Source organism: Lycium ferocissimum, chromosome 4, assembly GCF_029784015.1.
Source record: "Lycium ferocissimum isolate CSIRO_LF1 chromosome 4, AGI_CSIRO_Lferr_CH_V1, whole genome shotgun sequence".
NCBI classification, from domain to species: Eukaryota; Viridiplantae; Streptophyta; class Magnoliopsida; order Solanales; family Solanaceae; genus Lycium; species Lycium ferocissimum.
Window position 1 is genome coordinate 32,263,180 of NC_081345.1, and position 27,475 is coordinate 32,290,654.

Below are 27,475 nucleotides of genomic sequence, written 5' to 3' on the forward strand. Positions count from 1 at the left end.
CGAATAGGATCAAGCTCTCAGGTCTACGCACCACGGTAAAAAACTTAATGGCACAATGATATGTATTTTTAGAGAAAATAGCCAAATGAGCCCCTAACGTTTAGCCAAAATTCTAACTGAACACTCAATCTTTGCGGGAATTCTATTACCCCCTGGACTAATTTAAAATAAAATATTTACCCCCTTAAAAAGCCACATCCAGATATGTGTTCGCTGGTGAAGCGCACGCGCTTGACACCTGGAAATTTCAATTAATTTTTTTTTGGATCTATTATTCTATTTTTTAATTTCTTTTTCTTTTTCTTGCCTTCATCTTCCTCAATTAAAAATCTCTTTCTTCTCCGACACCCCCAAAGCCATGGGTGAGAACCTTTCCTCCATTAACGCGCACACACACATTCAATTTCATCTTCAATCATACAATCTTTTTTCAGAATTCAACCTGTGTTCATACAACTCTATTTGGGTTCAAGAAATTTTTCAATTTTCAAGCCAAGCTTTCTTAGGCTTCCATGGTGATTTAACCTCAATGGCTTCCCATGGTGATTTAATGGCTTTCCACCAATTTGACTTCCAGGAGTTCTCCAAGTTTACAAATAATAACAAGAGTGGAGATTTTTTATTTCAAAATTCAAACAGTGAATTTTTTATTTTTTTTTGGATTTTCAATTTTTTCGATTTTTTTTTTAAAATTTGATTTGGGAAATCTGGAAAGAAAAATCCCCAATCAAGGGAAAAAGCTTGAGTCTTGAAAACTCTTTCCATACTCATTTATAAAATTTGGATTCTTTTTTACTGAACATTTTGGTAGAAGGAATTGTTGAGGGTTCGTGAAGATGGGGGCTGATGGTGCCGTTGTGGTGGTGGGGGGTGTTGTACTTCGCCGGAGTTGGGGTCCTTTGTTGGTCGGGGAAAAAATAATATGAGAGAGGCTCCTCGCCAGAGCAGTTTGGGTTGATGCTTGCCGGAGCTATGAGTTCGCGGTGGTGATGAAGAAAAGGAGGGAGAGAGAGAAGAGGAGGAGAAAAGGGCAACGGCGGTGAGTTTGGATGGTTTTGCCGGAGCTCCACGGTGGAGGGTCGGCGGCGGCGGCTATGAAAATTTGGAGGAGGAGAATGTTTTAGTGAAAAAGAAAATAAAAAAGAAAGGGAAAGATTTAAAAAATTCAAAAAGTTAATATTAAATAAAATATACTTATAAAAATAAAAATTTAATAATTTATTTTGAGAGAGTGAGATACACTTTCTTTGCCACCTCAGCATTTAGGGAGCAATATATTCTATTTTAAATTAGTCCAGGAGGGTAATAGGACCCCCGTAAAGGTTGAGCGTTCAGTTGGGATTTCGGCCAAACGTTAGGGGCTCATTTGGCTATTTTCTCGTATTTTTACACACATCACGTTTTTATTTACTTGGGGTCATTTGGTACATTTTGTAAGGATAATAATTTCGGATAGAATTTGAGATTAATTTTATTCTATACGAAGTATATGGTTATGCATATTAATTAGTTTCTGAATTTTTTGTTTCGCTATTGTATTAAGATGATAGGATTATTATCTCATATAGATGTTGAGATAAAATATTATCCCATATAAAAGTGAAATAAAATAATGCCATGAGATATCCCATTATATATGTGATCAAGCATACCAAATGATGTGGTAAAATGATAAGTATTTTATTTTTAACTTTTTAACTATTAAAATAAATTATTTAATTTGGTAGAACTTTCGAATGTGAATAAATATATTTATTAGATAAAAGATTATACTAAACCATAAATGCATATTATATGTTTGCACATATATTTTTTTACTTAATCATAGTTAATAATATATTCTTAGCTTATTAGATAAATCAACCACAGTAAATATGTATGATTTGGTGTAAACACCATTCTGATAATTTTTTTTTTACCATATTTATCATGTATCAATCCCCATCACTTATCACACTATAATATAATCATTTTGCGGTAAAACATTTTTTATCTAAAGAAAACATAAACAATTTCCTTCATTTAACTAAAATCATTTTCTGGTAATTATTTTTACTTTCGTTCATTTGACAATTTCCTTCGTCTAATTTTGTATCACTTGTTCCAACCAAGGCTTGGACATTATTATCAAATTTTCACACTTAAAAAAAAATACCAAAACGCTATTCAATTTGTTATTATTATTACATAGACATTTTAAAAATATTTACAAAAGGTTTTTTTTTTTTTTTTTTCAAATAGTGACTTTTCAATGTTTTAATTCCCAAAATATTTTTTTTATGTAACAAACAGAGGCTGATGAAAGACCCGAATGAAAAAAATGTGGGTGACCCGGACCCTCCTGTCTCCCTCCCGTTAAACGCTGCAACAAAATTAATTGTGAAGGAACCATGGACTAATGAAAGCTCGAGATCCGTGATCTATCATAAACCACTACAACTTCCATTTTCTTCACATTGAGAGAAAGATTGAAGTATTTGTTAGAGCAAAAGGTGAATTAGTGGCGGATCAGCAATAATGGATTCCCCACGAGAGAGAGACAAGACGAACACAACGTCTTCTTCTTCTACTACTCCTCTTGCTGCTGTCGCCACCTTCTGGAAAGGTACTGCAATTATCAAGTCCTAATCTTACTTTTTCTACAAATTGCATATCTCCGGTAGTCGGTTTTTTTGCTGCTGATTACTGATTATCATCAAAGTAATACTATTAAATTGGAAAATCATCACTTCACTCTGTCTCCAAGGAAAGTGCTGAGTTCATTTTCTACTGCACCTTGCAATGAAATGTATATCTTCTCGCATTTAGTCGTAATGTTGAATCTTAAGTTATTTTCACTCAAGAGGTTATCGGATAGTGAGATTGAATAATTTAAACATGCAATCGACCAGTGCCGAGATTATTGATTTTTCACTTTAGCATTTGAAAATTTGAGATGCAAGACACAAAAGAAGACCATCAAATACGTACTTGCTATGTTTTTCTATATTCTAGTCTTTTGTCGCCCCTAATTCCACGAAAAACTTGACTAGTTTTGTAAATATCATTATTATCATCAAAGTAATATTTATTGGAAAATCATCACTTCACTATGTATAGAAGTGAAGTGAGAGCTCATGTTTCATTTCTAGTATTCGTTTGATTATTGTCATATAGCAATCAGATTTTTAGGTACCGATTTCTCATTTTCCCCTGCAATATGCAATCAAATGTTAGAGGAAAAAGAATAGTAAGGTTGAGTGATTAACACATGCAATCTAGCAGTGTGGAGATGATTTTCTTTATAATTTTTCACTTTAGCATTTGAAAAGTCGATATGAAAACCATGGGAGGTACTTCATTTCTGATCACAAAGAAGTAGTAACATGCTTTATTTAGGGGTTTGAGATTAATTCTTTGCTATATTTCAATTTAGCATTTGAAAGAACCAATATGAGAACCATTTGGAGATCTTTTGATTAATGATTACAACCAGGACCTCTAGTTTCTGTCGTTTTAATTTCTATAAATTGACATATAGTTTGAGATGCAAGACACAAAAGAAGACCACGAAATACGTACTTGCTTTGTTTTTCTAGGGAATTAGGTCTTTGTTGTCCCTAATTCTAGGGAAAAACTTGAATAATTTTGTAATTACCGTAATATAACAGAAAGACGCGAGCCTGAAATAGGTTTTATTGCCAATATGATTATAAACCTTTTAGCAGACTACTTGAATAAGCCAATTATATATCCATAATCAGTGATCAGATTCTTCAAAAATGCACTACACTTGGAGTATCTGACATGCACCCGTCGACATTTTTGAAGAGTCCGAGCAACATAGGTCAGGAATTGGTATACAAGATGTAGGTGTACTTAAATGAGACTGTTTCCATCATTGATGTTTTAGATTCAATAGAGGAACAGGACAGTAGAGTAATGGAGTTCTTATGTAAATATGGTTTCAGTACAACCCATGTACTGTTTTGCTCAGATGAAATATAGATGCAGTTACCAGTTTCAAAAAAAGATGTAGGTGTAGGCATTTTTCTTTTGGAATAGCATATTAAAGAAAATTCTAACAAATTGAAAATTCACCCAGTGTTCTTAGACACTTAGTAGCAGTGAACTGGTTGGCTCCTTTTCAGATGTAGAAGCTTTAGAATGCAAGGAAACTACGTGACTGTGTTCACAATGTCTTCATTTTACTGGTTGGCTTTGCTTATATGTGTTCTTGATTACTGTTGGACTGGTTGATCATGAGGAACACCTGCCTCTAATAGAATCCCGCACTGATTTATTGCTGTTCAATTGACTAATTATCTAGATTTTTTCGTTTTGGATGAGATAAAGTAAAACTGTGGGTAGATGGAGAACACAGCTCAATCTGCTTTATGTGCTTTGTTGTGAATTTTTATTTTTTGATACATTTTTCATGAATTCTTGTTGAGTTAGACCTTTACAATTGTGTTGCTAGCCTAGAACTTTACTTGTTTAAAAAGCTTGGTTTGTGGATAAATTTATTCATCCCATGATATCTTTTGTCTTGTCTAACTTTTTCTACACATTTAAAGTGTATCTGCTTATTTTTATCCAGACTTTGATTTGGAGAAAGAACGGAGTACACTGGACGAACAAGGTCTCAGGATAGCTGAAAATCAGGAGAACAGTCAGAAGAACCGACGAAAACTTGCAGAGAGCACTCGAGGTGCTAGATGCACCTTTCCTTCTGCTGTTGTTTAACATTAGTCGTAATTTACAATTACTTTAACTTCTAAACCATTTATTTAAGCTATATCTATCACCTCTTGGCAGATTTTAAAAAAGCTTCAAATGAAGACAAGTTGAGCATGTTCAACTCTTTGCTCAAGGGGTACCAAGAGGAGGTTGACAATCTTACCAAGAGAGCTAAGTATGGGGAAAATGCTTTCCTTAACATTTATCAAAAACTATACGAGGCACCAGATCCTTATCCGGTCATTGCTTCAATTGCTGTAAGTTCAACTTTGGCCTTTCATATCATCTCATTTGATATATCATGCATGATCGGTTGTCCCACCTAAACTCTTCATGTCATATTGAAATCACGACTTATCCAGCCAGATATTGCACAACTGTAATAAGCCAGGTAAAATGGAATTGGATGAGAATAAAGAAAGGAAAAGAAACTTGGTGTTTTTGAATGCCCTGTACCTGATATTCTTTGAATGTCTTATTGCTGACCTAATGGAATCGGAGGAAATGTCCATCAATAAACATACATGGATATGCAGTGGACGGGCGGTTAAGGTCTTGAACGTGAAGATCACATTTCTGAATTACTTTTGCCTAGTATCCAGGGAAAGCAAAATTAAAAGGAGTTTGGTCACGTGTTGTATATTGGATAAGATCTTCATGACTCATATGAAACTTGCAGTAAAACATTATCAGATATGAGAGGGTTGAGGGTCTAGATGATGAGAAACTATTTCAATATAGAGAATTTTCAGGACGTTTTGTTCAAAGTAGGTGAGGTTCCACTAGAGCTCTGGAATTGGATTTCAACTCAAAAGCATGTCTAGCATATCTTTTTCCTTTTCCTTTTAGGTTCATTTTCTTGTATCTGATTGTTCTTGCCACTACTGGGTATGTTGTTGTTGATTGTTCTTGCCACTGTGCAGGACAAGGATTCAAAACTATCAGAATTAGAGTCTGAGAACCGAAAAATGAAGGTTGAACTTGAAGAATTTCGCATGGAAGCAACTCATCTGAAAAATCAACAAGCGACAATCAGAAGACTTGAAGAGCGGTGCCGGCAGTTAGAGCAACAGGCCAGTATATATTTTAATTCCATCTATATATCAGTGTGTGTGCACGTCCAGTGTATTCCCTTTAAAGAATGATCCAAGAGAACACTGACCGTAATTTTGTTGAATCTTCTGCTTTACCATATCACTATTTCTGTGTTTAAATGTGATATGTGATTTTGTTAGCTTCTCTCTGTTTCATTAATCAGTAAAAGTCGCATTAAAGGTTGGGCTGCAGTGGATGTGTGGGACCAGGCTGAGCAGAACTTATACCAGCCCTGGCTTATACTGGATTTGGTATCATAATGGGAAGTTCAAGCTTGGTATTGCTGCAGGATTACAATTTTAAAAACCAGAAATGTTCACAAGGAAATAAAATATTTACCAGCTCTGACTACAGAAAATCCTTCTTTTCTGATTCAAAATTCTAAAAACGAATAGTTCTGAACTGTCACTGATATCAGAAGCTAGAGACCTCTAATGGTCTCAAGATCTTTTTTCCCTTAATTGACTTAGGAGCCTTTCTCGAAGATGTTTTAGTGGTGGTTGTGGCAGGTGACGGCTAGGGATAGATGAAATAGCTGTGTAACCAGCTTGAGTTGGAACCGAGATGGGGTTTAACAAAGCTAGAAAGAGAGAGTTACTGATGATGTAAAGGCATAGAAAGAGGCATGCAACTCATTTTACGGAGTCTTCTAGGTTTTGCCAATGCTTACTGATCTGCACAAAAACTTAGCTGTGTCAAGCTGGGGTAGCTCAGGAATCAGTTTCGCTTGTGCCTCACCCCTTTGAGCAGTGGTTTTTAATTTTGAACCAATGATCTAATTCCTCATCCTGTCCATGCTTCCTTTTTCTTAAAATTATCGCTCCCAAGTGCCTTGGGAACCAAACCGAACATCCCACCAAGTCACAAACGGCCATCCAGACCTCGTGGGATTAACAAAATTTCGAAAAAGGTCCGTTTATCCATCGTAGCAAGCGGAGTTAAGGAATCCATCTAGATAAAAATAATTCGCACCAGGTGTTGCATGGAATATGTTTAAACATATATATAATTATTATTTAATCATGATTAGGTAATGTATATCTTTATTCTGTTAAATCAGTTAATTATGATAAATTAAATTAATTTGGTACAATGGTATTTTCCACCCGTCTAAATTCTGGGAAAGGGTAGTGAGGCTTTTAAACTCTCATATGAGCTTGTCCAACCACTGACTTATGGAGAAAAGTGATTTTAAGATACACTGAAAGTTTAAACAAATAGTTGCCAGGTTCATTTGGTTTCTTCTCTAATGTTACTTCTTTTGCGGTTCAGATGGAGGAAAAAGTGAAGGAAGTTGTAGAAATCAAGCAACGCAGTTTGGCAGAAGAGAACCAGAAAACACTTGAGGTTTTAAAAGAAAGGTATTTTATGTTCTATTGATTTAGAAAGGGTCAAATAGGTTAAACTAAAGTTTATTCTAGAATATTTTTGAGAAAGGTAACAATTTTATATAAATTGTTAGCACGAAGGCTGTGCTATGAAAAATCTTTACAGCTTACAAAAGCCAACCAAACCCCCAAAAATAAATCTTTGTTCTACTTACAAAGATTCTATAATGCCTAACGGAGATTTTGTGTCATCTACAAAATCCCCTTTGCACCAAAAATGTATCAACTCCTTCAACTAAGCTCCCACTCACGACCCATGTAACAAGCTACGCAGATTCCTAATGCCTTAATTATCTTATATATATAATAACTTCTCGACGTCAGCCCCCTTCCTACTCCAGCTAATGGAAAAATGCCTTTGAATGGCAAAACATACTGAGTTCCTATCCTGATTGACAGCTTCTTCATTGAAGTTCCAACAAGCTAGTAAGTCTCCAGATGTCTTAGGCATGACCCATTTTAAGCCTATGACATCAAGAAACAAATTCCATAACATCTCAGTCACTTTACAATGCACAAAAGATGATTTTTTCTCTCTGATTCCTCCCCTTATAAGTTACATTTGGAACAAAGTTGCATCCCTCATTATTCTAGAATATGTTTGTGGTGTAGTATTTGTCCTGCTGGAATTGGCATATCATGATTTGCGGTGCTTCTTTTTGATGCAGGGAGCAATTACTGCAGGATCAATTACGCCAAGCTCAAGATAGTGTTTCTACCATGCAAAAGTTGCATGAACTTGCACAAAGCCAGTTGTTTGAAGTTCGTGCGCAATCAGGTGATATACTTATCTGGATTATATGCTGTTGTTTGTTATGTATTATACTTTCTGTATGTAAGTCTGCAGTTTTAAATAAAAATTGCTCAAAACTTTTCTCTTTGCCTTTTTTAAACCTTCTCATAAACATATTGATCTTAGTACTTGATCTCTGTTTTGACTTTTTAATTCATATGGTCTTCTAGACTTCTGTTCATGGAAATATTTCTCATCAATAGCTTTAACAACCCTTTTTATTTGTAATTTAGAGGAAGAGAGAGCCGCAAAGCAATCAGAAGTCAATCTCTTAATGGATGAAGTTGAACGAGCTCAAGGTCGCCTTCTTAGTCTTGAAAGAGAAAAGGTAAGAGGATTAAATTAGCCCTTACCTTCCTTTTTAAAAAAATAATAATAATAAAAAAATAGCCCTTACCTTCAGTATTTCCCCAATGACTCACTTTTATCGTCCACAGATAACGTTTTAACTGTAGATACTTTTGGAAACGGTTTTGCTCTAGGCTAAACCAGCTCCAACCAAAAAAAGGATCTTGAACTTTGGGAATTATATGGGAAAATGATTGTGGATTAAAAAGCTTAGTTAATGTATTAATAATCTTTAGCTTTGGTTATGCAGGGGTTGTTGCGCTCACAATTACAGACTGCTAACGAAGATAATGATCACAAGAACAGGTATCTACTCTAGTTTAATAAGTTGATCTTATTCCCATTGACCTCTTAAGTATGTATTCCATATCTTCCTTGGGCTCAACCAATGATCTCTAGAAGTCAAGTTGGACATCTGCAGCATTAAGTGGAGGCTAGAAAAAAAGATGTTATTGGCTTGCCATATAGTTTCCTTAGAAGTTCTCTATACATGAAATTTGAAAAAGAAAAAGAAACTCACATAACTGAGTACAGTTATGCTCTTATTAAATAGAAAAATAGAGTACAGTTATGCAGTTCAATCTGATGATCATGCCAAGCAAAGGCAAAGAGAGTGTGAGATTCTGTGTATAGCAAATGAGCTTGTGATGAAGAGTAGATAAATGCTTCATCATGCTGAAAAGTCAAGTCCTATTGGAATACTTTTTCATAGTTGTATGGAGTATGATGGCAATGGCGTACTTCCATGTTGTCCATCTTGTATCTCTGTTATTCTTTTTCCCTTTTGAAATCTGTCGGATATGATTTGTGCATGGGTTTAGATATCTTACCTAATTCTAAATGGTTTGCTTTCAGTGATAATTTGGATGCCGATAGTGCTCTTGAGAATTCTCTGTATGCCAAAGAGAAGATAATCTCTGAACTAAATGTGGAACTTCATAAGTTGGAGAACACCTTATCAAATGAGCGAGAAGAACACATCAATGAGATAAAGAAGTTGAATTCTCTGCTAAATGAAAAGGTATATTCTCTTGATATTCGTTAACTGATAGCATCAAGATTTACAACAACGTTCTCATACTCTCTTTAACCATATAGATACATCTTTGTCATCATAATGATCTGTTAAAAAGCACCCAAGGATGTGGCCTAGTGGTCAATGACTTGTGTTGGGAACCATGAGGTCTCAGGTTCATATCACCGCGGAGGCAAAACACTAGGTGGTTTCTTCCCATCTGTCCAAGCCTTGATGGATAGAGTTACCCCGTACCTGTCTTTGGTGGGAGGTAGCAGGTGGCCCCTAGAATTAGTCGAGATGCGCGCAAGCTGACCCTGAAACCATGGTTATAAAAATAAAATAAAATAATAATCTGTTAAATGGAAGGGGTGAGAGGTTTTTATCGTGCTTCATCAAAAAGGGGTGAGAGGTTTTTATTGTGTGGATACTGGTATAACATGCTTCTGCTTCTTTCTTATGTGTGAGAATTCCATCCTAAATTGATTTTATTACCTATCAAAACGTATACCTATGTTTCTTTAACTAATATCTGTAGGGCCACTTTCTTCTTGCCTGCTAATTTTTTTTTTTTGGCGAAAAGGATATCTGCAGTAAGAAAAGAATAATACTTCTTACTCTTGTCTTATTCCTTCGGTTTTTATCAGTATGTTTATACTTACCAAAAAGATATATTCGTTAATAATCGAGAATGCTCTGAAATATTTTATCAACATTTCTTTAGTCAAGTACTAGTAACTTCCCTGTGTATTTAGGCCTTAAATTGAACTCAGAACCTCTAAGAGCATTTATGCTGAAAATTTTGTACTTGGGGGTGGGGTGGGGTGGGGGGTTCAAATTTTTTTGACATTTCGCTTAACTCCATTTTCTTGCAATGGACAATCTAGTCATGTTATTTGTTGGGATCCCTTTAAGGTCTTTCTTCTTTTCTTTCCCCTAATTTTTTTTGCTTATTTACATACCTCAGGAAGTTGCTCTTGAAGAACTAAAGAAGGAACTTCAAACACGGCCTACAACAAAGCTGATAGATGATTTGAGGAAAAAAGTAAAGATCTTACAGGTAGTTCTCCCTCCCTGTGAGCTTATTCGTAGATTCAGTGCTGATTCTACAGTTATTTGTTAATCTGCCATTGTTTAACTTCTTGAGAACAGCAAAGGAAAGCTTCAAAACTGATTTTGAAAGTTCTAAGATCTCGACTCCTTCCCCATTCCTTTCCTTTCCTATATTATGCCAATCCTCTACTCCTTTTGCTTCTTCCCTCCCTTCTTCATCACGTCCCTCTATGATACACAGTGTATGTCAAGAATGTTTTTGTTGTGTGCTCATTTAGTTCTTTTTTGGCTTTAAGTAGGCTGTGGGTTATAATACAATTGAGGCTGAAGATTGGGAAGTTGCTACCAGTGGACAAGAGATGAGCAAACTTGAGTCGTTACTTCTTGACAAGAATCGGAAAGTGGAGCATGAACTAACACAATTGAAGGTAATTAGCAATTATTAATTGTGTATGTCTGTTGTCATTTAAATTCATGGAAAAAATCTGAAGGTACTCGGCTGGTTGTTGATAAACAGAGTATGATAAATTAAATTCATCATTAAAGAATTATTACAGAATATTCTCGAATAATTCCATCACTGCTACAATTTGTATACTATTTCATGTCTTTCAGGTCCAACTTTCTGAGAGGACTTCTTTGCTGGAATCAGCCGAAGCAAAGATTGTAGAGCTGACCGCAAAGGTTAATGAACAACAAAGGTTAATACAGAAGCTAGAGGATGATATTCTTAAGGTATGTTCCCTTATAAAAAAAAATACTCCCTCCTTCCCATATTACTTGTCCACTTTCCCTTTTACACGCTCTTTAAGAAATCATAAATAAGTGTATTTTTACTACATTACCCCTATCTCTCTCCAATAAATTGCACTCTAATCAATATTGGTTACTTTAAAAAACAATTAATGCCAAGGTCAAAAGAGGAAAATTTTGATTAATTCTATTGTGGTTTTGTAAATGGAAAGTATTTTGGGACGGATATATTTAGTAATATGGCCAACTAATATGGGACGGAGGGAGTATATTCTTAAGTTATGTTCAAAATCTCTCTCTTGTTTGCTGGAACATCTGTCTGCATGTAATTGTTATATGTTTTTTTAAGTATTAGCTAGTGCATGAAATAGTTATATTTCTCTGATGGTAATTGAAAATGAACCCCACATGGTGGGATTATACTGGGCTTGTTGTTGTTGTTGTTGTAATTGAAAATGAAGTCCCCGAAACAAGATCGCTGTAGATTTGAGCTTGTCCAAGTAATATCTGTTTGCTTTTCTTGAATAGGTGGATTTTACAATGCAGTGCGTTACTATAAATTAATGTCGCTTCAACTTTTTTCAGACTAGTTTTCTTTCTTCTAACACAGGGATACAGTGCTAAAGAAAGAAAAGGTACTCGATTTGATGATTGGGATCTATCAGAGTCTGGTGGAACAGAGCCTTCTGAGGTGAGTGTTCTTCCTTTCTTGCTTCCTTATGTTTCTGCCTCCTTATAAAAAGGTTGTTGACTTAGATCGTTGGAAGTGAGCCCTTGCTCCTGCATATTGCGAATCTTTCTTTTCATAACATCTTTATCCTTCGTTGCTGAAGATTCCAATCTTTCAAATATCATGAGCGGTAGAAAATGACAGTTTAGCAGATGGTGCTTCTCCATACTATCTTTCAGCTAGGGAAATATTACTGTGGCCTGCCAATGGAGCAATTAAAAGAGGGAACAATAATTTCAGAAAATGCTGAGTTTTGGATCAAGATTGTTGGTCTTATTGTCCCAAGTTTAACTTCTGTGATTGAACGAAGTCACTTCTTTACCATCATTCAAGGAAGAGAGTCACATATAAGTAGTTGGCAGACCTTCGGTCTTATACAGAATCAATGGTAGTTGAGTGGATCCTGACAAAACATGGTAAGTTGCTGAAGCAGATGGTAATAAAACCCTTTAAGGGATTGACATTACAACAGAATACTCCAGCTGAATCACATGAATTTATTTATAGAATTATGACATGAGAGAATGACAAAGCAAACTAATAGAAGATCCTCTTAAAAAAAAAAAAAGGAATAAAACAGAATTCGCTTAAGTGGGATTGAGCTCAATATCAGTCGCTCATACAAATAATTAATATGCGGGTGTGGGCATATCTTTGCAGTTTACCTGAGAACGTGGGATGCCATAACTTGGCCTAATTCTAGTTCATCATGTCTGCTAGTGTTTGAACACCTAGCCTCTCTTCCAATACATTGACAGTGGATTCTTACATTAAGAAGTTAACTGCAAATTAAACCATCCCCAGACATTGCTATAAAATGGCAGGGGACATTGAGAAATATATCTACACCCCCCCCCCCCCCCCTGCGGGACTACCCACAAAAAAAAAAAAAAAAAAAAAAAGAAAAGAAAATGAAGTCCAGATGATAGAAAGTAGATACAGATTTTCCGAGTCTTCTAATGAGAAACATCTTTGTATAATATATAAGTAGATCAGTGCTTCCAGCTAATAGAAAAAGATTAATAGATACAGATAATAGATAAGTATATCAGTGCTTCCAGTTGGTATATTTGAAGTTCCAAAAACATATTTGTATATCCTGTGAGTTTTTTTTAATCCAAGTCTTCTAATGAGAGACATCCTTTGAAATAGAACGCAGAGCAGAGGCATGTTTCCTCAGACCAAGATCAAAGCTCGATGCTTAAGGTGATCTGCAACCAAAGAGACCGTTTCCGTGCCCGTTTGCGGGAGACTGAAGAGGTTTTTCCTTTGCACTTTTGAAATGATTTCTCTATCTTTCTACCTAACTTCAGTAAGATCTACTTTTGCATGTTTTTTTTTTACTGACAAGAGTCCGTGATTCTTGATTTGTTGATCTGACTAGGAAATTAGACAGCTGAAGGAGAAGATAGGGACACTGACCTCAGAACTTGATAAAACAAAAGCAGATAATGTCAAGCTTTATGGAAAGATTCGTTATGTTCAGGATTATAATTCTGAGAGAGTGATTTCTAGAGGATCAAAAAAGGTGGGCCTATCAGGCTCTATTGTTGATTAAATGTCTGCTCTTTTTATTTTTCTCTAATGCCACCCTCTGTTTCTCAGTATGTAGAAGATTTAGAAAGTGGTTTCAGCTCTGATGTGGAATCCAAATACAAGAAGATGTATGAGGATGATATAAATCCATTTGCGGCATTCTCAAAGAAGGTTCCAGCTCTTCTGTCACACCCTTAATTGAATTTCTTCTTACTCAGTTACTTCAACAGTGGGATTAGATAGTTCTGTAAATTGCTACATATGCTTCTCCTTGGCTCTGCCAGGCTATTCTGGCCTTCAAAATTTCCATTTTCCAAGTCATTAAATGTGCTAAGAGGAAAAGCTATGCATGTTCTTTTTACTAACTTTAACACAAAAAAATAATAGACATTTAACTTCTATCTAAATTAATTCAATATGTTTCCATCTCTTTTAGTTTTCCCTATATTTTCATTTTTAATCAGGATCAATATCTTTCCTCTATTGTCTTCTGTGCTACTTTTGTTTTGATTGCTGAATCTGTACACACGCCTGCCGTTGTCTACTGATATTATTAGATGTCGTGGATCCTCATTTGACCAAAACTTTTTTTTTTTCCTGTAATAGGAAAGAGATCAAAGATACAAAGAATTAGGCTTGAGGGACAAGATTACTCTCAGTAGTGGCCGTTTTCTTCTTGGTAACAAGTAAGCTTCGTTTATCATGGTTTCATTTCAGCTTGACATTAATTACTTATTCAGGTCAGAATTATGTTATTTTTATTCCATGATAACTTAAGACTAATTCACTGATGCAATGCTTTGTCTGGTCATCTTTATTTCCTTTTGGCAATCATGCTGATCATCTACTTGTTCTATGAGTAGCTTGTTTTGAGTGAGGATTAGAGGAATTTCCCGACTTACCTGCAAGGCCTTCTTCAGTCCTTTTTCACATGGGTCCATACATCGTATGGAGAAAACTTAGCTACTGTTACTTAACAGCTATTACGAGGAAAAAGAAGAAGAGAATTTACTGCTTGAAGCTATGATATCAGAAAGATGTACTAGCAATCATCTTTCTTAATTTGGACCTTATAACACCTTAGAAATTGCGTTTCTTTATCTGATTAACCAATGAGCAATATAGAATTGTAGTGCTAAGCCTGGAGATGAAGACAGTCATGTTGCATTTTCTTTGATAGAGATGATCAAACCATATCTCAACTGCATTAGCTAGAAGGATGGTTTGGGATCTGTTTAGATCTTGTGTTTCTTGAGGTTTATTATTTCTCAGCATAGATTCATGAGTTGTGACCATATGTTTGTTAGCCCATGCATTTCACGTTCTTTAATAACAGTAGCTATTTTCAGTATGCTGCGAACAGTAGATGTGGAAATTTCTTGTCATTGTAGGTGCTGGTTTTATCCAGCGCAGCAGGATCAAACATTTGAAGTCTCGTACCTATAAAAAATTTATCATTAAAAGTGCAGGGGTCCTCAGGTTTAGCAGATATATGATGTAAAATATATCTTTAAAGGGCAGCCCGGTGCACTAAAGCTCCCGCTATGCGCGGGGTCCGGGGAAGGGCCGGGCCACAAGGGTCTTTTGTACGCAGCCTTACCTTGCATTTACAAAAGACCCTTGTGGTCCGGCCCTTCCCCGCGCATAGCGGGAGCTTTAGTGCACCGGGCTGCCCTTTAAAGATATATTTTACATCATATATCTGCTAAACCTGAGGACCCCTGCACTTTTAATGATAATTACACTCATTAAAACCAAAATTTGCATGAGCCTATTAATTACTCTGTTGATTGGCCGTCTTGAACTTCTTTCCCTTCCTGGGTTTTAAAGTGTGTGTGTATATATGAACTAGAAATGCTATATGGTCTTCCATCGACTCCCCTGTATGTAACAAACTGAAGCGGTACTTGATGTTGCAGATATGCTCGGACATTTGTATTCTTTTACACCATTGGATTGCACATTTTAGTATTCACTTGTCTATACAGGATGTCAGCTTTGAGCTATCTCAGGTACAATTTCTCATAAAACCCCTTTCCCCATCCCTCCATCTTAAGTGAATTTATATTGTACCGGTGATCTAATTCACAATATATGAGAGAGTTGTTTACTAGCTTGAGTGGATTTTCTGCAGCCATGGTGAAGAATCTCATGTCGGTGATAAGAATCTCAATCTTCCTCATGCACTATAGCCTCCTTCGTTGTATCAAGTTTTTGCTAATTGTAAGGGAACAAACAAACACTCCATATGATGTAAATAGTTGGAAAAAAGATGCATTCATTGCTTCATTCAAGTTTGATAGAGCGAAGAACATGATAGAATTATATCTTCCACAATGTTACTTCCTTGTTTTTGGAGTATTGTTTTTTGCCCTTTGCTCCGCTGGTGCTTATGCCAGTTTATGCGTAATATACATTTGAAAGGGTAAACATGAAAGGAAGTCTGAGATATAGTAGAAATTTTCTTTGAATTTCAGTAAGCTTATCCCTTTCTTTTTGTTTCTCATTTCATTTTTCTGTTTTTTTTATACCTTACTATTATTTCAACCCATGATCGTGAATGCTCAACTTTATTTCAGCCATGTGTACATTATAGAGAAGTCAACTTTAAAAATAATATATGCTTCAAATGAAGCAAAGCGATTTTTTCATTGAAGTTTTTTGCATTTATGCATTCCATTCTAGGGGAACACTTATCTGAGATATTTAGTAAGTTTGAGATAATAGTCAAAATACCCCCCAACATTTGACCAAAATGCCAACTACACACCGAACCTGCGGGGGGTCCTATTGCCCACACTGGACAAATTTTTTTGATGTAAAATGGCCCTTTTTCTTCGATGTGGTGATCCAATCTGCTAACCCCCAAATATTAAATGGCGGTTGTCCACACGCGCTTTATTACGTGCGTGTTTAATTTTGCCCCATTTTTTATTAATTTCCCTTCCTCCATCCATCATACTATCTTCTTCGAAAAAAAAAAAAAAATCTCTCAATTTTCCATACTCCATTTTTATTAAGGATACGAAAACCCATACCCAATTCTCCTTCATCTTCATCAACATCATCATCATCATCATCATCATCATCATCTTCACTAGGAGTTGAAAAAAAAATCACACCAACTTGCTCAAATCTAATCCAAACAAACCCAAATGTGAAAGGAAGCTTCCAACACCAAATAGAACAAAGTTCATCCATTAATTTGATTAAACAATGGGCAATTCGCGAAATTGCCCCTTCTTTTGGGGTGGTCTTTAAATTTTGCCCCTCGTATTTGCGGTCTTTAAATTTTGCCCTTCATATTTGTGGTCTTTAAGTTTTGCCCTTAGCTTGGATACGAGGTTTTGGGTTCGAACCCCGCTCGAGCATAAAATAAAGAAATAATTTCGCGAGCGGGGGGTGGAGGAGTGTGCCCCCTCGGCATAACTTCCTTAAGGAAAAAACTAAAGTTATGGGAGGGGGCATAACTTTTCCTCAAGACATAGTTTAGTTATGCCTTATGGAGCAAAACTTTTAAGGAACTATGCCTTATGGGGCGGACTTTTAATTAGGCGTAACCAAAAGTATGCCTTAACTAAAAGTGTGACTTGAAAAGTTTAAAAAAAAAAAAAAAGTCTCAAGGCAAAGTGCGCCCCTCCGCATAACCGGCAAGGAAAAACTAAAGTTATGGAGGGGGCATAATTTAGTTTTGCCTTATGGGGCAAAACTTTTCCTTAAGGAATTATGCCTTATGTGGCAGACTTTTAATTAAGCATAACCAAAAGTATGCCTTAACTAAAAGTTAAAAAAAAAAAAAAAAAATGTCTCAAGGCAAAGTACGCCTTGTCGCATAACTTCCTTAAGGAAAAACTAAAGTTATGCCGGAGGGGGCATAACTTTTCCTCGGTATAATTTAGTTTTGCCTTATGGGGTAAAAATTTTCTCAAGGAACTATGTTTATGGGGCATACTTTTAATTAAGGCATAACCAAAAGTATGCCTTAACTAAAAGTGTGCCTTTAAAAGTTAAAAAAAAAAAAAAAAAAAAATTCTCAAGGCAAAGTCGCCCTCCCAAGATACCTTCCTTAAGGAAAAACTAAAGTTATGCCGGAGGGGGCATAACTTTTCCTCAAGGCATAATTTAGTTTTGCCTTATGGGGTAAAATTTTTCTTAAGGAACTATGCCTTATGGGGCATACTTTTAATTAAGGCATAACCAAAAGTATGCCTTAACTAAAAGTGTGCCTTTAAAAGTTAAAAAAAAAAAAAAAAAAAAAAAAAATTCTCAAGGCAAAATCGCACTGCCCCTAGATAACTTCCTTAAGGAAAAACTAAAGTTATGCCGAGAGGGCATAACTTTTCCTCAAGGCATAATTTAGTTTTGCCTTATGGGGCAAAATTTTTCTTAAGGAACTATGCCTTATGGGGCATACTTTTAATTAAGGCATACCAAAAGTATGCCTTAACTAAAAGTGTGCCTTTAAAAGTTAAAAAAAAAAAAAAAAAAAAAAAAAAAAATTCTCAAGGCAAAGTCGCACTCCTAAAAGCATAACTTCCAAGGAAAACTAAAGTTATGCGGAGGGGGCATAACTTTTCCTCAAGGCATAATTTAGTTTTGCCTTATAAGAAAAATTTTTACTTAAGAACTATGCCTTTTGGGGCATACTTTTAATTAAGGCATAACCAAAAGTATGCCTTAACTAAAAGTGTGCCTTTAAAATTTAAAAAAAAAAAAAAAAAAAAAAAAAAATTCTCAAGGCAAAATTTGCCGCCTCACAAGATAATTTAGTTTTGCCTTATGGGGTAAAATTTTTTCTTAAGGAACTATACTTACGGGGCATACTTTTAATTAAGGCATAACCAAAAGTATGCCTTAACTAAAAGTGTGCCTTTAAAAGTTAAAAAAAAAAAAAAAAAAAAAATTCTCAAGGCAAAGTCCGCCCTCGGCAAGATAACTTCCTTAAGGAAAAACTAAAGTTATGCCGGAGGGGGCATAACTTTTCCTCGAGGCATAATTTAGTTTTGCCTTATGGGGCAAAATTTTTCCTTAAAGGAACTATGCCTTATGGGGTATACTTTTAATTAAGGCATAACCAAAAGTATGCCTTAACTAAAAGTGTGCCTTGAAAAGTTAAAAAAAAAAAAAAAAAAAATGTCTCAAGGCAAAGTCTCGCCCTCCGCATAATCCTTTGGTTTTAAAGGATTGTATTGGATCCAGCATACACTCTCCCAAACCCTATCTTGCGAAATTATTTTTTTTATTTTATGCACGAACGGGGGTTCGAACCTCGGACTGTGTATCCAAGCGAAGCGGCAAAACTTAAAGAACACAAATATGAGGGGCAAAATTTAAAGACCACCCCAAAAAAGTGGCAATCCGTGCAAAAAATTGTTAAACAATCAAGAATTTAGAGAAACCCATTTAGTGTTCTTCATAGCTTTCTCCAAATTCTTAGTAATGGAGTTTAATTTTCTCCCCCCAAATCAACTCAAAGAATTAGTGCTTAAATAACTCCAACTAAAACAAGTAGCAACTCCAAACAAGCAACTTCCAATCGTATTTTCTTTAACAAGATTAGATTTTTCATCCTTATTTTTTTTCCAGCATTTTTCCTTTTTCTTTCTTGATTTTTCATTTTTTTTTCTTCATTTTCGTTTATGGTGGAAAGTTGTTCTTTAACAAGTTGTTCGGAATCATATGTGAATTTTCTTCAGTTGAGATTTTCGTTTATAATGGATATTATTTTGACAACAAAAAATGGGGATGGATATTAAATAGGGTGAAGATGAAGATGAAGTAGCCTAAAAATGGAGGAGTTCAAATTTTATCTACTTGGCATCATATGTGGCGGCTTAGTTGGCGTCAAAACGAGGTCGGATACATTTTTAAAGGCCGTCACGCGCCTTTGGGCGGTGTATTCACGCTCTCTGCCACATCGGCAAAAAAGGGCCATTTGCCCTGCGAAAAAATTTGTCCAGGGGGGTAATAGGACCCCCGCAAAGGTTCGGTGTGTAGTTGGCATTTTGGTCAAACGTTGGGGGGTATTTTGACTATTATTTGTCAGAAAGTAGTCATTTTTTCGTGCCGATTGCCCTTCAAAGGCACTGGTCTTTAATTTTTGCCCTTCAAATTCTTTGGTCTTTAGTTTTTGTCCTTTTCCTAATATCATGAGGTTTGGGGTTTGAATTCCGGTTCAGTCAAAAAAAATCACAAGGCAGAGTTTAGTAGCAAAATTAAGCCTATTCGGGTAAAAGTTTGGCCTTAAGGTAAAGTTTGCAAAATACCAATTGAGTTAAAAAAAAAAAAAAAAATTGCCTTAATGCAGGTAGAGTTTTGCCTTATGCTTGAAGGCAAAATTTTGACTTAAGTGGAGTTTGCAGTCAAATTTTACTCGACTCCAACTCTGCCTGATCAGGCAAACTCTACTTAAGGCAGAGTTTGAAACTCTCAAACTCTGCCTTGCAAATCCAAACTCTATTTTACGAATTTTTTTTAATTTTTGAGTGAGCGCGGATTCGAACCCGAAACCAAGGGGTTTAATTTGAGGGTCAAAAATTAAAGACACCCTCCCCCCCCCCCACCCCCGCCCACACACCAAATAAGAACAATCGTGCAAATTGCCTGAAAGTAGTCAAATATAAGCTTATTCTTTTAAAGTTTTAAGCGTGATATTTGATTGAAATAATTAGTAGATTGTTGGGTTGAACTCACAAAATTAGTATTCTTATTACTATGAGTCATTTGTCAAGTATTGAAGTAGTAGAACTTTTATATAAAATTACTTTGTTCTAAACTTACGGTTCGCAATTCATTAATTCATTAATATTTGTCAATCATCCTTTGTTGGGAAGAGGAACTACAACAATAACATACTCAGTATAATTCCACAAGTGATGTCCGGGGGTTGGGAAGAGGAACTAGAGAACAAAATGGATGTTAACAAATAAAGAACTACTAATGCTTGTGGTTAAAGCATGAATTTTCTTCTGTTTAGCTTTGACTATAAATTCGGTCTCGATTTTATAAATAAACTATTATTGATAAATAGGTTTTAGAAAACTAATTATTATCATTGGAGAAATATGTGAATATTAAGCCTTAAAACTGATTTCTGGTATATTATCTAAATATTAATCATGAAATAATGACATCAATCTAATTTAACTTTTTCTCTCTAAAAGAATTATCAAAGAAAATGGATACGTTTAGCTCTTTCACAGTCCAGAGCTTATTCAATTGTATTAACATTAGAGGAAAAAGAAAAACTAGTCTTGAGCCATCCGAATAAATCTATGGCTCATGGTCTGCCTTCAATAAGTTAACAGTAGTAATTTAGTATAAGGCTTTGCTCTATGCTCTATTAGTCTATCACCTTTGTTTAAGCAAGTACGGTTTTATCAAGAAAAATGCTTTTACTTGGTGAGCTTATCGCTTCAATTGGTTTAATTAGGTAATTTTTTGTTTTATATAATGTCCCTATCCTGTAAGTCTTCCATTATCGCAAAGTCCCTTCCATCAAGCTTTCTTTTGATGTTTGCTTCCCATCCTATTATTATATTAGCCTTAGCTGTTTAGTCAAAGCCATACGTACGATACTTTTGAATCGTTCTATAATTCAAAGTAGGAGCAATGATTGCGAGCAAAGAATTATTGATAGTGACACGTACTTGCGATTGGATTATTACCATTCCCTTAATCATTCATTAGTATGGCACTCTTTGAAAGTATTCTTGTGCTATTAGGATAACTTAGCTCGCTTGCCCTTTGGATTGGCATACTTCCCAATGTATGGTTCTCCCAAAGTTCTTTCCAAGAGAAATTTCCATGGAAGAAGCACTCATATTTCATGCTACAAGACATTTGATCGGATGTTGAGTTTAAGGTATTATTTGATAATAATAATAATAATAATAATAATAATAATAATAATAGTTGTCTAGTTTAGTAGAGAAATTATGTCAAAATTAAAATATCAATCAGTGATTGTGGTTCTTGGAATTTAGAAGCTACTATACGGATTTTCGTTGTTGTCGGTCAAACTAAGTAGTTTGTAGAAAAACAATAGAAGTCTGAGCAAGCAAGTCGTTGTAGCAAGTCGTTGTAGTATAGTGGTAAGTATTCCCGCCTGTCACGCGGGTGACCCGGGTTCGATCCCCGGCAACGGCGTTCTCTTTTTTTCCTTTTGCTTCTATTTTCGACGACTTCAACTATTCCAAGATTTATGAGGCTAATTAGTCAAAGGACCATTCCCTGCATCCAGCTTAACCCCTTCGCCTATCTTGGCTAACAATTACTGTCAATCAGCCATACATATACTCTCTCTATCTCAAATTATCCGTTTAATTCTCTTTTTTTACACATCTCTTAAGAAAAATTCATTAGTCGGAGTGACTATTTTACCCTAAATTCTTACATTCATTAGGAGAAGTTATAGAAGTCTTACATGTAATATACATTTTCCTAAGCGTTGAAGTTCATCACACCATTCAGATGATAATAATTACTCCTACTACTCTATATAAACGAAAAATAACCATTATAGTAAATAAATTCATTATAGCATACCAATATTTTATTGGATCTGTTCTTTTCTATATAAAGTCTTTTTTAATTTAATGCAGCTAATGCCACTATAAATTTCATCTCCACTATAATCCTTCAAAATACAAACTAACATTTATCAGGACTAAATCCAACAAGGTTATTAGTCAAATCATAACTAACCCTTGTCCCCTGCTGTTGTGAATTCCCAATAATCGCTAGTGATCCATCCGTAGGAGCAAACGCTAAACAGAACTTCCCCTCCGAGTCTATCGGAACAAGTGTATTCTTCGCGTGCAATGACAACTTTTTATCACCTGAAAAATGAAACGCTACTGTCGGAACATTCGCTGTTTTCATCGACGATAAATCAAAGCAAGTATCAAATAACATAAATCCATCAGTTGACGGCAATTTATCCTGAGCGTATTTTACGAATGTGTCACGTAAAGAATTGTAAACGGTGGTTTGTAAACGAGTTACTGTTGTTCCTGAATCAACGATGATTCCTCCGTGTCCAGTTTCGTCTACCTGGAAAATGTTTGCTGGAATTGGTAACATCTCGCCGCCAACACTGATTCCTTCCAGACCCACGTAGAAAAAAGTGTTCCTCTTTGAGTTACGTAGCAATGGTGCAAGTACCTGTTGAAAAAAAAAAAAAATCAAAGTTGTAGGAAATTAGAATTCGTTAGTATTTGATATTTTAATTCCTGTCTAATTAGGATTTATAGCAAATTTATATAGGAATATGTTATAGTCAAATTTATATAAGAATAGATTTTCTTATTTTGAGAGTGCTTGACCAAACTTCTTAAATCAGTTTATTTTATAAAGATCTTTTTACAGAAGTACTTTTGGTGAGAAACAGTACCGATTATTTTAAAAATCATTTTTGAGCAGTAATTAGTGTTTGACAAACTTTAAAAAGTATTCTTGGGGAAAAACTATTTTTTTAGCTTCTGAAAAATAATTTTTGCTACTCACCAAAAAAACTTATTTTCTCCCAAAAACTTGACTAAATACATCAAATTTTTTAGAATAAGCAGTTTTGGCCTCCTAAAGCCTTGGCCAAATAGGCTAAAAGTAGTTTTTTCCCCAAAATAACTTTTTTGAAAAACTACTTTTGAGAAAATTCACTTATTAACACTTTTAAAAATTTGGTCAAATAATAATTGGTGCTCGAATGTATTTTTTAAACTAAATGGTCAAGCACAAAGTGTTTATCACTCGGTAGAAAATACTTTTCAAAATAATCTAGTTTTGGCCCCCGTTTGGCTATAAGAATTATTCACTTTATTCCGGAAATTTTTTTCACTTTTTTCCGAATCAAATGTTTTAGTAATGAAAATTAAATACAACTTGAAGTTGTATTTCGAAATACCAAAAACTCAAAAAAATTATTTTTCAAAATTTTTTCACCTTTTTGCAACTACATTTCACCAAAAACTATAATTTAAAAAATTATGGCCAAACACAACTCCAACTCTAAAATTTCAAAAAAAAAAAAAAATGAATTTTTTTTTTGGTATATGTGGAAAAAGAGGTCCTTAAAATCTTTTTCTTTTCATTACCGCGTCACTAGGTCCAGCAGAATTGAACTCCAACGTGGACGCAGAATCAGAATTCTTGTCCACAAGGCAGTACGAAAACGACGTTGCATTAATTTGAGATGGAAGAGATAACGAACCACCACCAAGACCCATCAATCCAGCTGAACCAATAAACAACCCTTCATTATCATGTCCACAACCTATAGCAACATTATTAATCGAACCAGAATTCCCAAACGACACCCTTTCAGTAGCTAATTCTCCAGCAGTAAACGACCCATCTCCATACGAGACCTGATACAGACACGTGTCGGACGTGGAACAATCCGAGACATCAAGTGCTGAGCATTCGGATGAGTCACATGTGACCCGGTTGTATGTTGAGGATTCGGACGGGTTGAAAATCGGGTCGGTTTGTTGGTAACATTCGGAGCAAGGTTCACATTGTAGCCAGTTGATATCACTTCCAGTGTCTATAGCCATGTAGAATTCTTTAGCAGGTTGCCCTACACCTAGCTTAGCGAAATATTCGCCACTTCCTTGACTTATTCCAGATGTAATCGGGGTTTGAATTTCTTGGGGTCGGATCATGGTTCGACCCGGTTTGGTTAGTGAGGAAACTCGGGCAAAGTCACGAGCGAGTCTTGAGAGAGTGAGAGATGTGTAGTTATTGTGTTGGGGTTTTATAAGTGAAGAACGAGGGTATATTAATACAGAGAATGTTGAAGGAGATGAAGGATAAAGGGTTTGTTGTTGTTTTGTTGTTTTTTGTTGTTGGAGAGATTTGGAGTTTTGAGAGAGGACTTGAAGGGTGCTTTGAATGGATTTTGCAACGTTGAAGGTTTGTGAGTGTCCAAGTGAAGGAATTAGTGAACGAGAGAGAGAAGAAGGAAGGAAAGAAAAAGAGATGATGATGAGAATAAAGAAGGAGAAGAAGAAATTGGAGAATGATGAGGTTGCCATTGTGTAAAGAGAAATGATGAATGGAAGAAGTGAAGGTGGGAGTGGGATATAAATAGGAGGTAGCAAAGAGAAATGGAAGGAGCTAACGTCAAGCTTGTAATATAAGGTTTGAATAACAAACAATGCATTAATGGAGGGAAAAAAGCTTTCATACATAGCAGTATAGCACTCATCGGTAAATGTTTTATCTACTTTAATAAATGTTGGTATACCTACACTGCTATATCACTTAATTATTGGTCAATTAATGCCTTTTTTTACTTTATTAAATTATTTTATCATGATAAGTTTAAATTGATTTTATGTAAAAGATATGATGCGGCTAAGTATTTATCTCATTTTATATTTATGTGAGAGCTTTGGAGTACGATGGTCAAAATACTTAATTTTAACCATAAATTTAGATATAGATTCTTTAAATTTTTTTTAAAAAAAAAATAAACTGCACAAAAAGTACTATTACCACTGTTCCTTTTTACTAACCCCTGTACAAAAAATAGATTTTTCTTTTTAGTTATTCATTTTAGCAAATCAAGATGGATTTATTATTTTCTTCTGATATTACCTTTATCATTAATTATTAATTACGTAACGTACTGCTAATCAAACATAAGTTTCTAAAGCATAGTTAATATAGGTAATTTTTGTAAAATAAACTCGCAATAAATAATTTCTTAAGATGAATGTCAAATCAATAGAGGACTAGTAAAAGTGAACGGAAGGAGTTCAAGTCAACATAGCTAATGATTCAAAATGTTTAAAAAAGTTTCAATTGTAGTTGTTTCACTTCCCAAGCAGTAACACATTCATATAAAATGAGATGAAGGTGTAATTAGCATTACACTACCTTCGAGATCTAAAATTGACTACTAGTATTTTAGTTTGGTCAATGATTACTTTATGTTTGGGTAAAATTGAAAAGAAAATTAATTTCTCTCAATCTGCTAAAACGGACAAATAAAATAGAAATTTATTTTTAATATATTGTACAAGTAAAAGAAAACGGAGGGAGTTACCAGTAATTATTCATCTATGTAAATTTTTTTATCCATATTGGTGTGAAAATACTAATTAGATTAATTAAGACTAAATGCAGATAAGAGTATATTATTAACATTTGTTTGTAAGGGAGAAATGATGAATACTCTCTTAAAGCTAGTAATAATTCTATCGGTAATCATCAGCTCTAATATTAGGGAAGAATTAACATTCTGGTCTTCATCTTTGTTCATTCTTTATTATTTGGATAAAGGAACCGAATGAGAAAATAAATTTTCATTATTAGCTTTGACGCAAGCTTTCTTTTTTTTTGGTACCAATATGTCCATCATCGAGCAGAACTTAAGTTCTTTCTGGTTACTACTATATGTTTTAGTACTCCCTCCGTTCTACATTGTTTGATATTATTTTTTTATTAATATATTATAAAAAGAATGATACATTCATATATTTTTTTAATAAATTTTTTTATAGCCACATAAACGTATGACATGTTTTAAGATCATAAATTTCAAAAAAAAAATATTCACACAAATGTTATGACATATTTAAGATCATAAATTTCAAAAATCACCATTTCTTTATTAAAATTTGTGGTAAGTCGAACTTCAAACTATTACAGACAAAGTGAAACATAAGAAGTTGTAGAATTAATTCACATGACGAGTATTTTCTTCAATGTTTTTGGATGTTTTTTTGGTCTTGGCTCAATCAACGCTCTTAAACATCCATCACAAGAACAAGATGATCTGTTAATTTCCTACCTAATTTTCAACAAGGTGTATTAATGACCTTATTTTGTGTTTAAGTCGCGGACATTTCTATTTCAATCAGACATTTTCTTTTACTATGTACTCCTTAGTAGTTGTAAGATTTAATCGAGTTATTATATAATCCAGATTTTTTTGTCACATAATCTTTTCTTCTCCTTTGGCTTTTCCTATCTTCTTTCTCGTCCACTATCTTTTCATTCACAAAGGGTATTTCTTGAGTTCAAGAAAGGATCTTTTGTTTTCCTCCCCTGTATTTGCTCGTTGTTTTAAGGTGAGTGGTGTCCAAGCAGACCAGCTTTAGTTATTGATTTACTCATTAATAGTAGGATGTAGTTCAATATAAAAAGGAGAAAAAGTTTTAAAACACACACACACACATTTGACCCACCAATCAAACTTGTAAGAATTCAGACAGATATATTTGTTTGGTTAGTCTGCGAATTAATTACCAGCCTATATATGGTATTGGTGGGTAGTTAGAGCAATAAAGTAGATTTGAGCTGCACTTAAATACTAATGGTTCCAGGTGCAACATATACTTAAATAACAGTAGAAAAATGACTTTCTTTTTTCTCTGTTTTCTTGTTTGTTTGTGTGTGTTCAATGCTTATCCATTTATTCAACTACCAGTCCAATTTATGTCCTCTCTATAATTGTTTTCAGAGAGGTTCTGTTCCAAGTATCAGAGTTTACTTTCCATATGCTTAAATTTTTGTGCAAACAAGAAAGGAGAAAAGAGGATTTTAAAAAATTTCTGACATTAAATTGAAGATACCATCTCGAGTACTTACTACTCCATATGCTTCTATACAGACAAATTGATAATCAAGACTTTGGAATTTGCTTACCAAGTGCATAGTATTTGACCCAAATTGGCCATACATATCATATTGCATATATGTGTACTTGTGGCTTTCAGCATGCTAAATGTGTGCCTTCTGCAACTACATTGCACTTATTTTGGTTAATTATGAGAAGAGCTCAGTTGACCGTTCCAGTAGATAAGCAGAAAGCTAAAACTTTGAGTGTTCTCGAGAAGTGCAGGCATAGTTGGGTTTATATCGAATAGACAAGCAGTTAGGGACCCGTTCCATTTTAATTATCGTTTTAGCTGTTTTCATGTCCATTAAGAAAAACCATAAGTTCAAGGTTTACGTTACTATATTACCACTACTTACTAGCTATTTTTTAGAATTGAGCAACATTAAAGGATCGGAAACAATTGTCAACTTTGGTC

The 27,475-nt window shown here is 34.7% G+C and overlaps 2 protein-coding genes and 1 non-coding gene across 3 annotated transcripts; 2 read left to right on the plus strand and 1 right to left on the minus strand.

Moving 5' to 3' along the window:
• Nucleotides 1-2,424: 2,424 nt before the first annotated feature.
• On the plus strand, nucleotides 2,425-15,906 carry LOC132052336 (protein CASP). Its single transcript, XM_059443828.1, has 19 exons — nucleotides 2,425-2,605; nucleotides 4,580-4,690; nucleotides 4,798-4,976; nucleotides 5,643-5,792; nucleotides 7,087-7,175; nucleotides 7,871-7,980; nucleotides 8,229-8,323; nucleotides 8,594-8,649; nucleotides 9,199-9,364; nucleotides 10,326-10,418; nucleotides 10,711-10,839; nucleotides 11,027-11,146; nucleotides 11,775-11,855; nucleotides 13,047-13,154; nucleotides 13,279-13,422; nucleotides 13,500-13,601; nucleotides 14,037-14,116; nucleotides 15,350-15,442; nucleotides 15,565-15,906. Exons 1-19 carry the CDS (start codon nucleotides 2,518-2,520, stop codon nucleotides 15,620-15,622), a joined length of 2,052 nt encoding a protein of 683 aa, XP_059299811.1. The 5' UTR covers nucleotides 2,425-2,517; the 3' UTR covers nucleotides 15,623-15,906.
• A 5,600-nt stretch (nucleotides 15,907-21,506) lies between these two features.
• Nucleotides 21,507-21,578, plus strand: TRNAD-GUC (transfer RNA aspartic acid (anticodon GUC)). The gene has a single exon. It is a non-coding gene; the product is annotated as a tRNA-Asp (tRNA).
• A 307-nt stretch (nucleotides 21,579-21,885) lies between these two features.
• Nucleotides 21,886-24,502, minus strand: LOC132052337 (protein ASPARTIC PROTEASE IN GUARD CELL 1-like). The gene is made up of 2 exons (XM_059443829.1): nucleotides 23,525-24,502; nucleotides 21,886-22,595 (listed from the first exon to the last, which is right to left on the minus strand). Exons 1-2 carry the CDS (start codon nucleotides 24,464-24,466, stop codon nucleotides 22,083-22,085), a joined length of 1,455 nt encoding a protein of 484 aa, XP_059299812.1. The 5' UTR covers nucleotides 24,467-24,502; the 3' UTR covers nucleotides 21,886-22,082.
• Nucleotides 24,503-27,475: the final 2,973 nt, after the last annotated feature.

Coding starts and splice junctions, on each gene's coding strand:
- LOC132052336 (XM_059443828.1), top strand. CDS start 2,518: ATGGATTCCCCACGAGAGAGAGACAAGACGAACACAACGTCTTCTTCT. Junction 2,606..4,579: donor TGTCGCCACCTTCTGGAAAG/GTACTGCAATTA, acceptor ATTTTTATCCAG/ACTTTGATTTGGAGAAAGAA. Junction 11,147..11,774: donor TAGAGGATGATATTCTTAAG/GTATGTTCCCTT, acceptor CTTCTAACACAG/GGATACAGTGCTAAAGAAAG.
- LOC132052337 (XM_059443829.1), bottom strand. CDS start 24,466: ATGGCAACCTCATCATTCTCCAATTTCTTCTTCTCCTTCTTTATTCTC. Junction 22,596..23,524: donor CTGCTGGACCTAGTGACGCG/GTAATGAAAAGA, acceptor TTTTTTCAACAG/GTACTTGCACCATTGCTACG.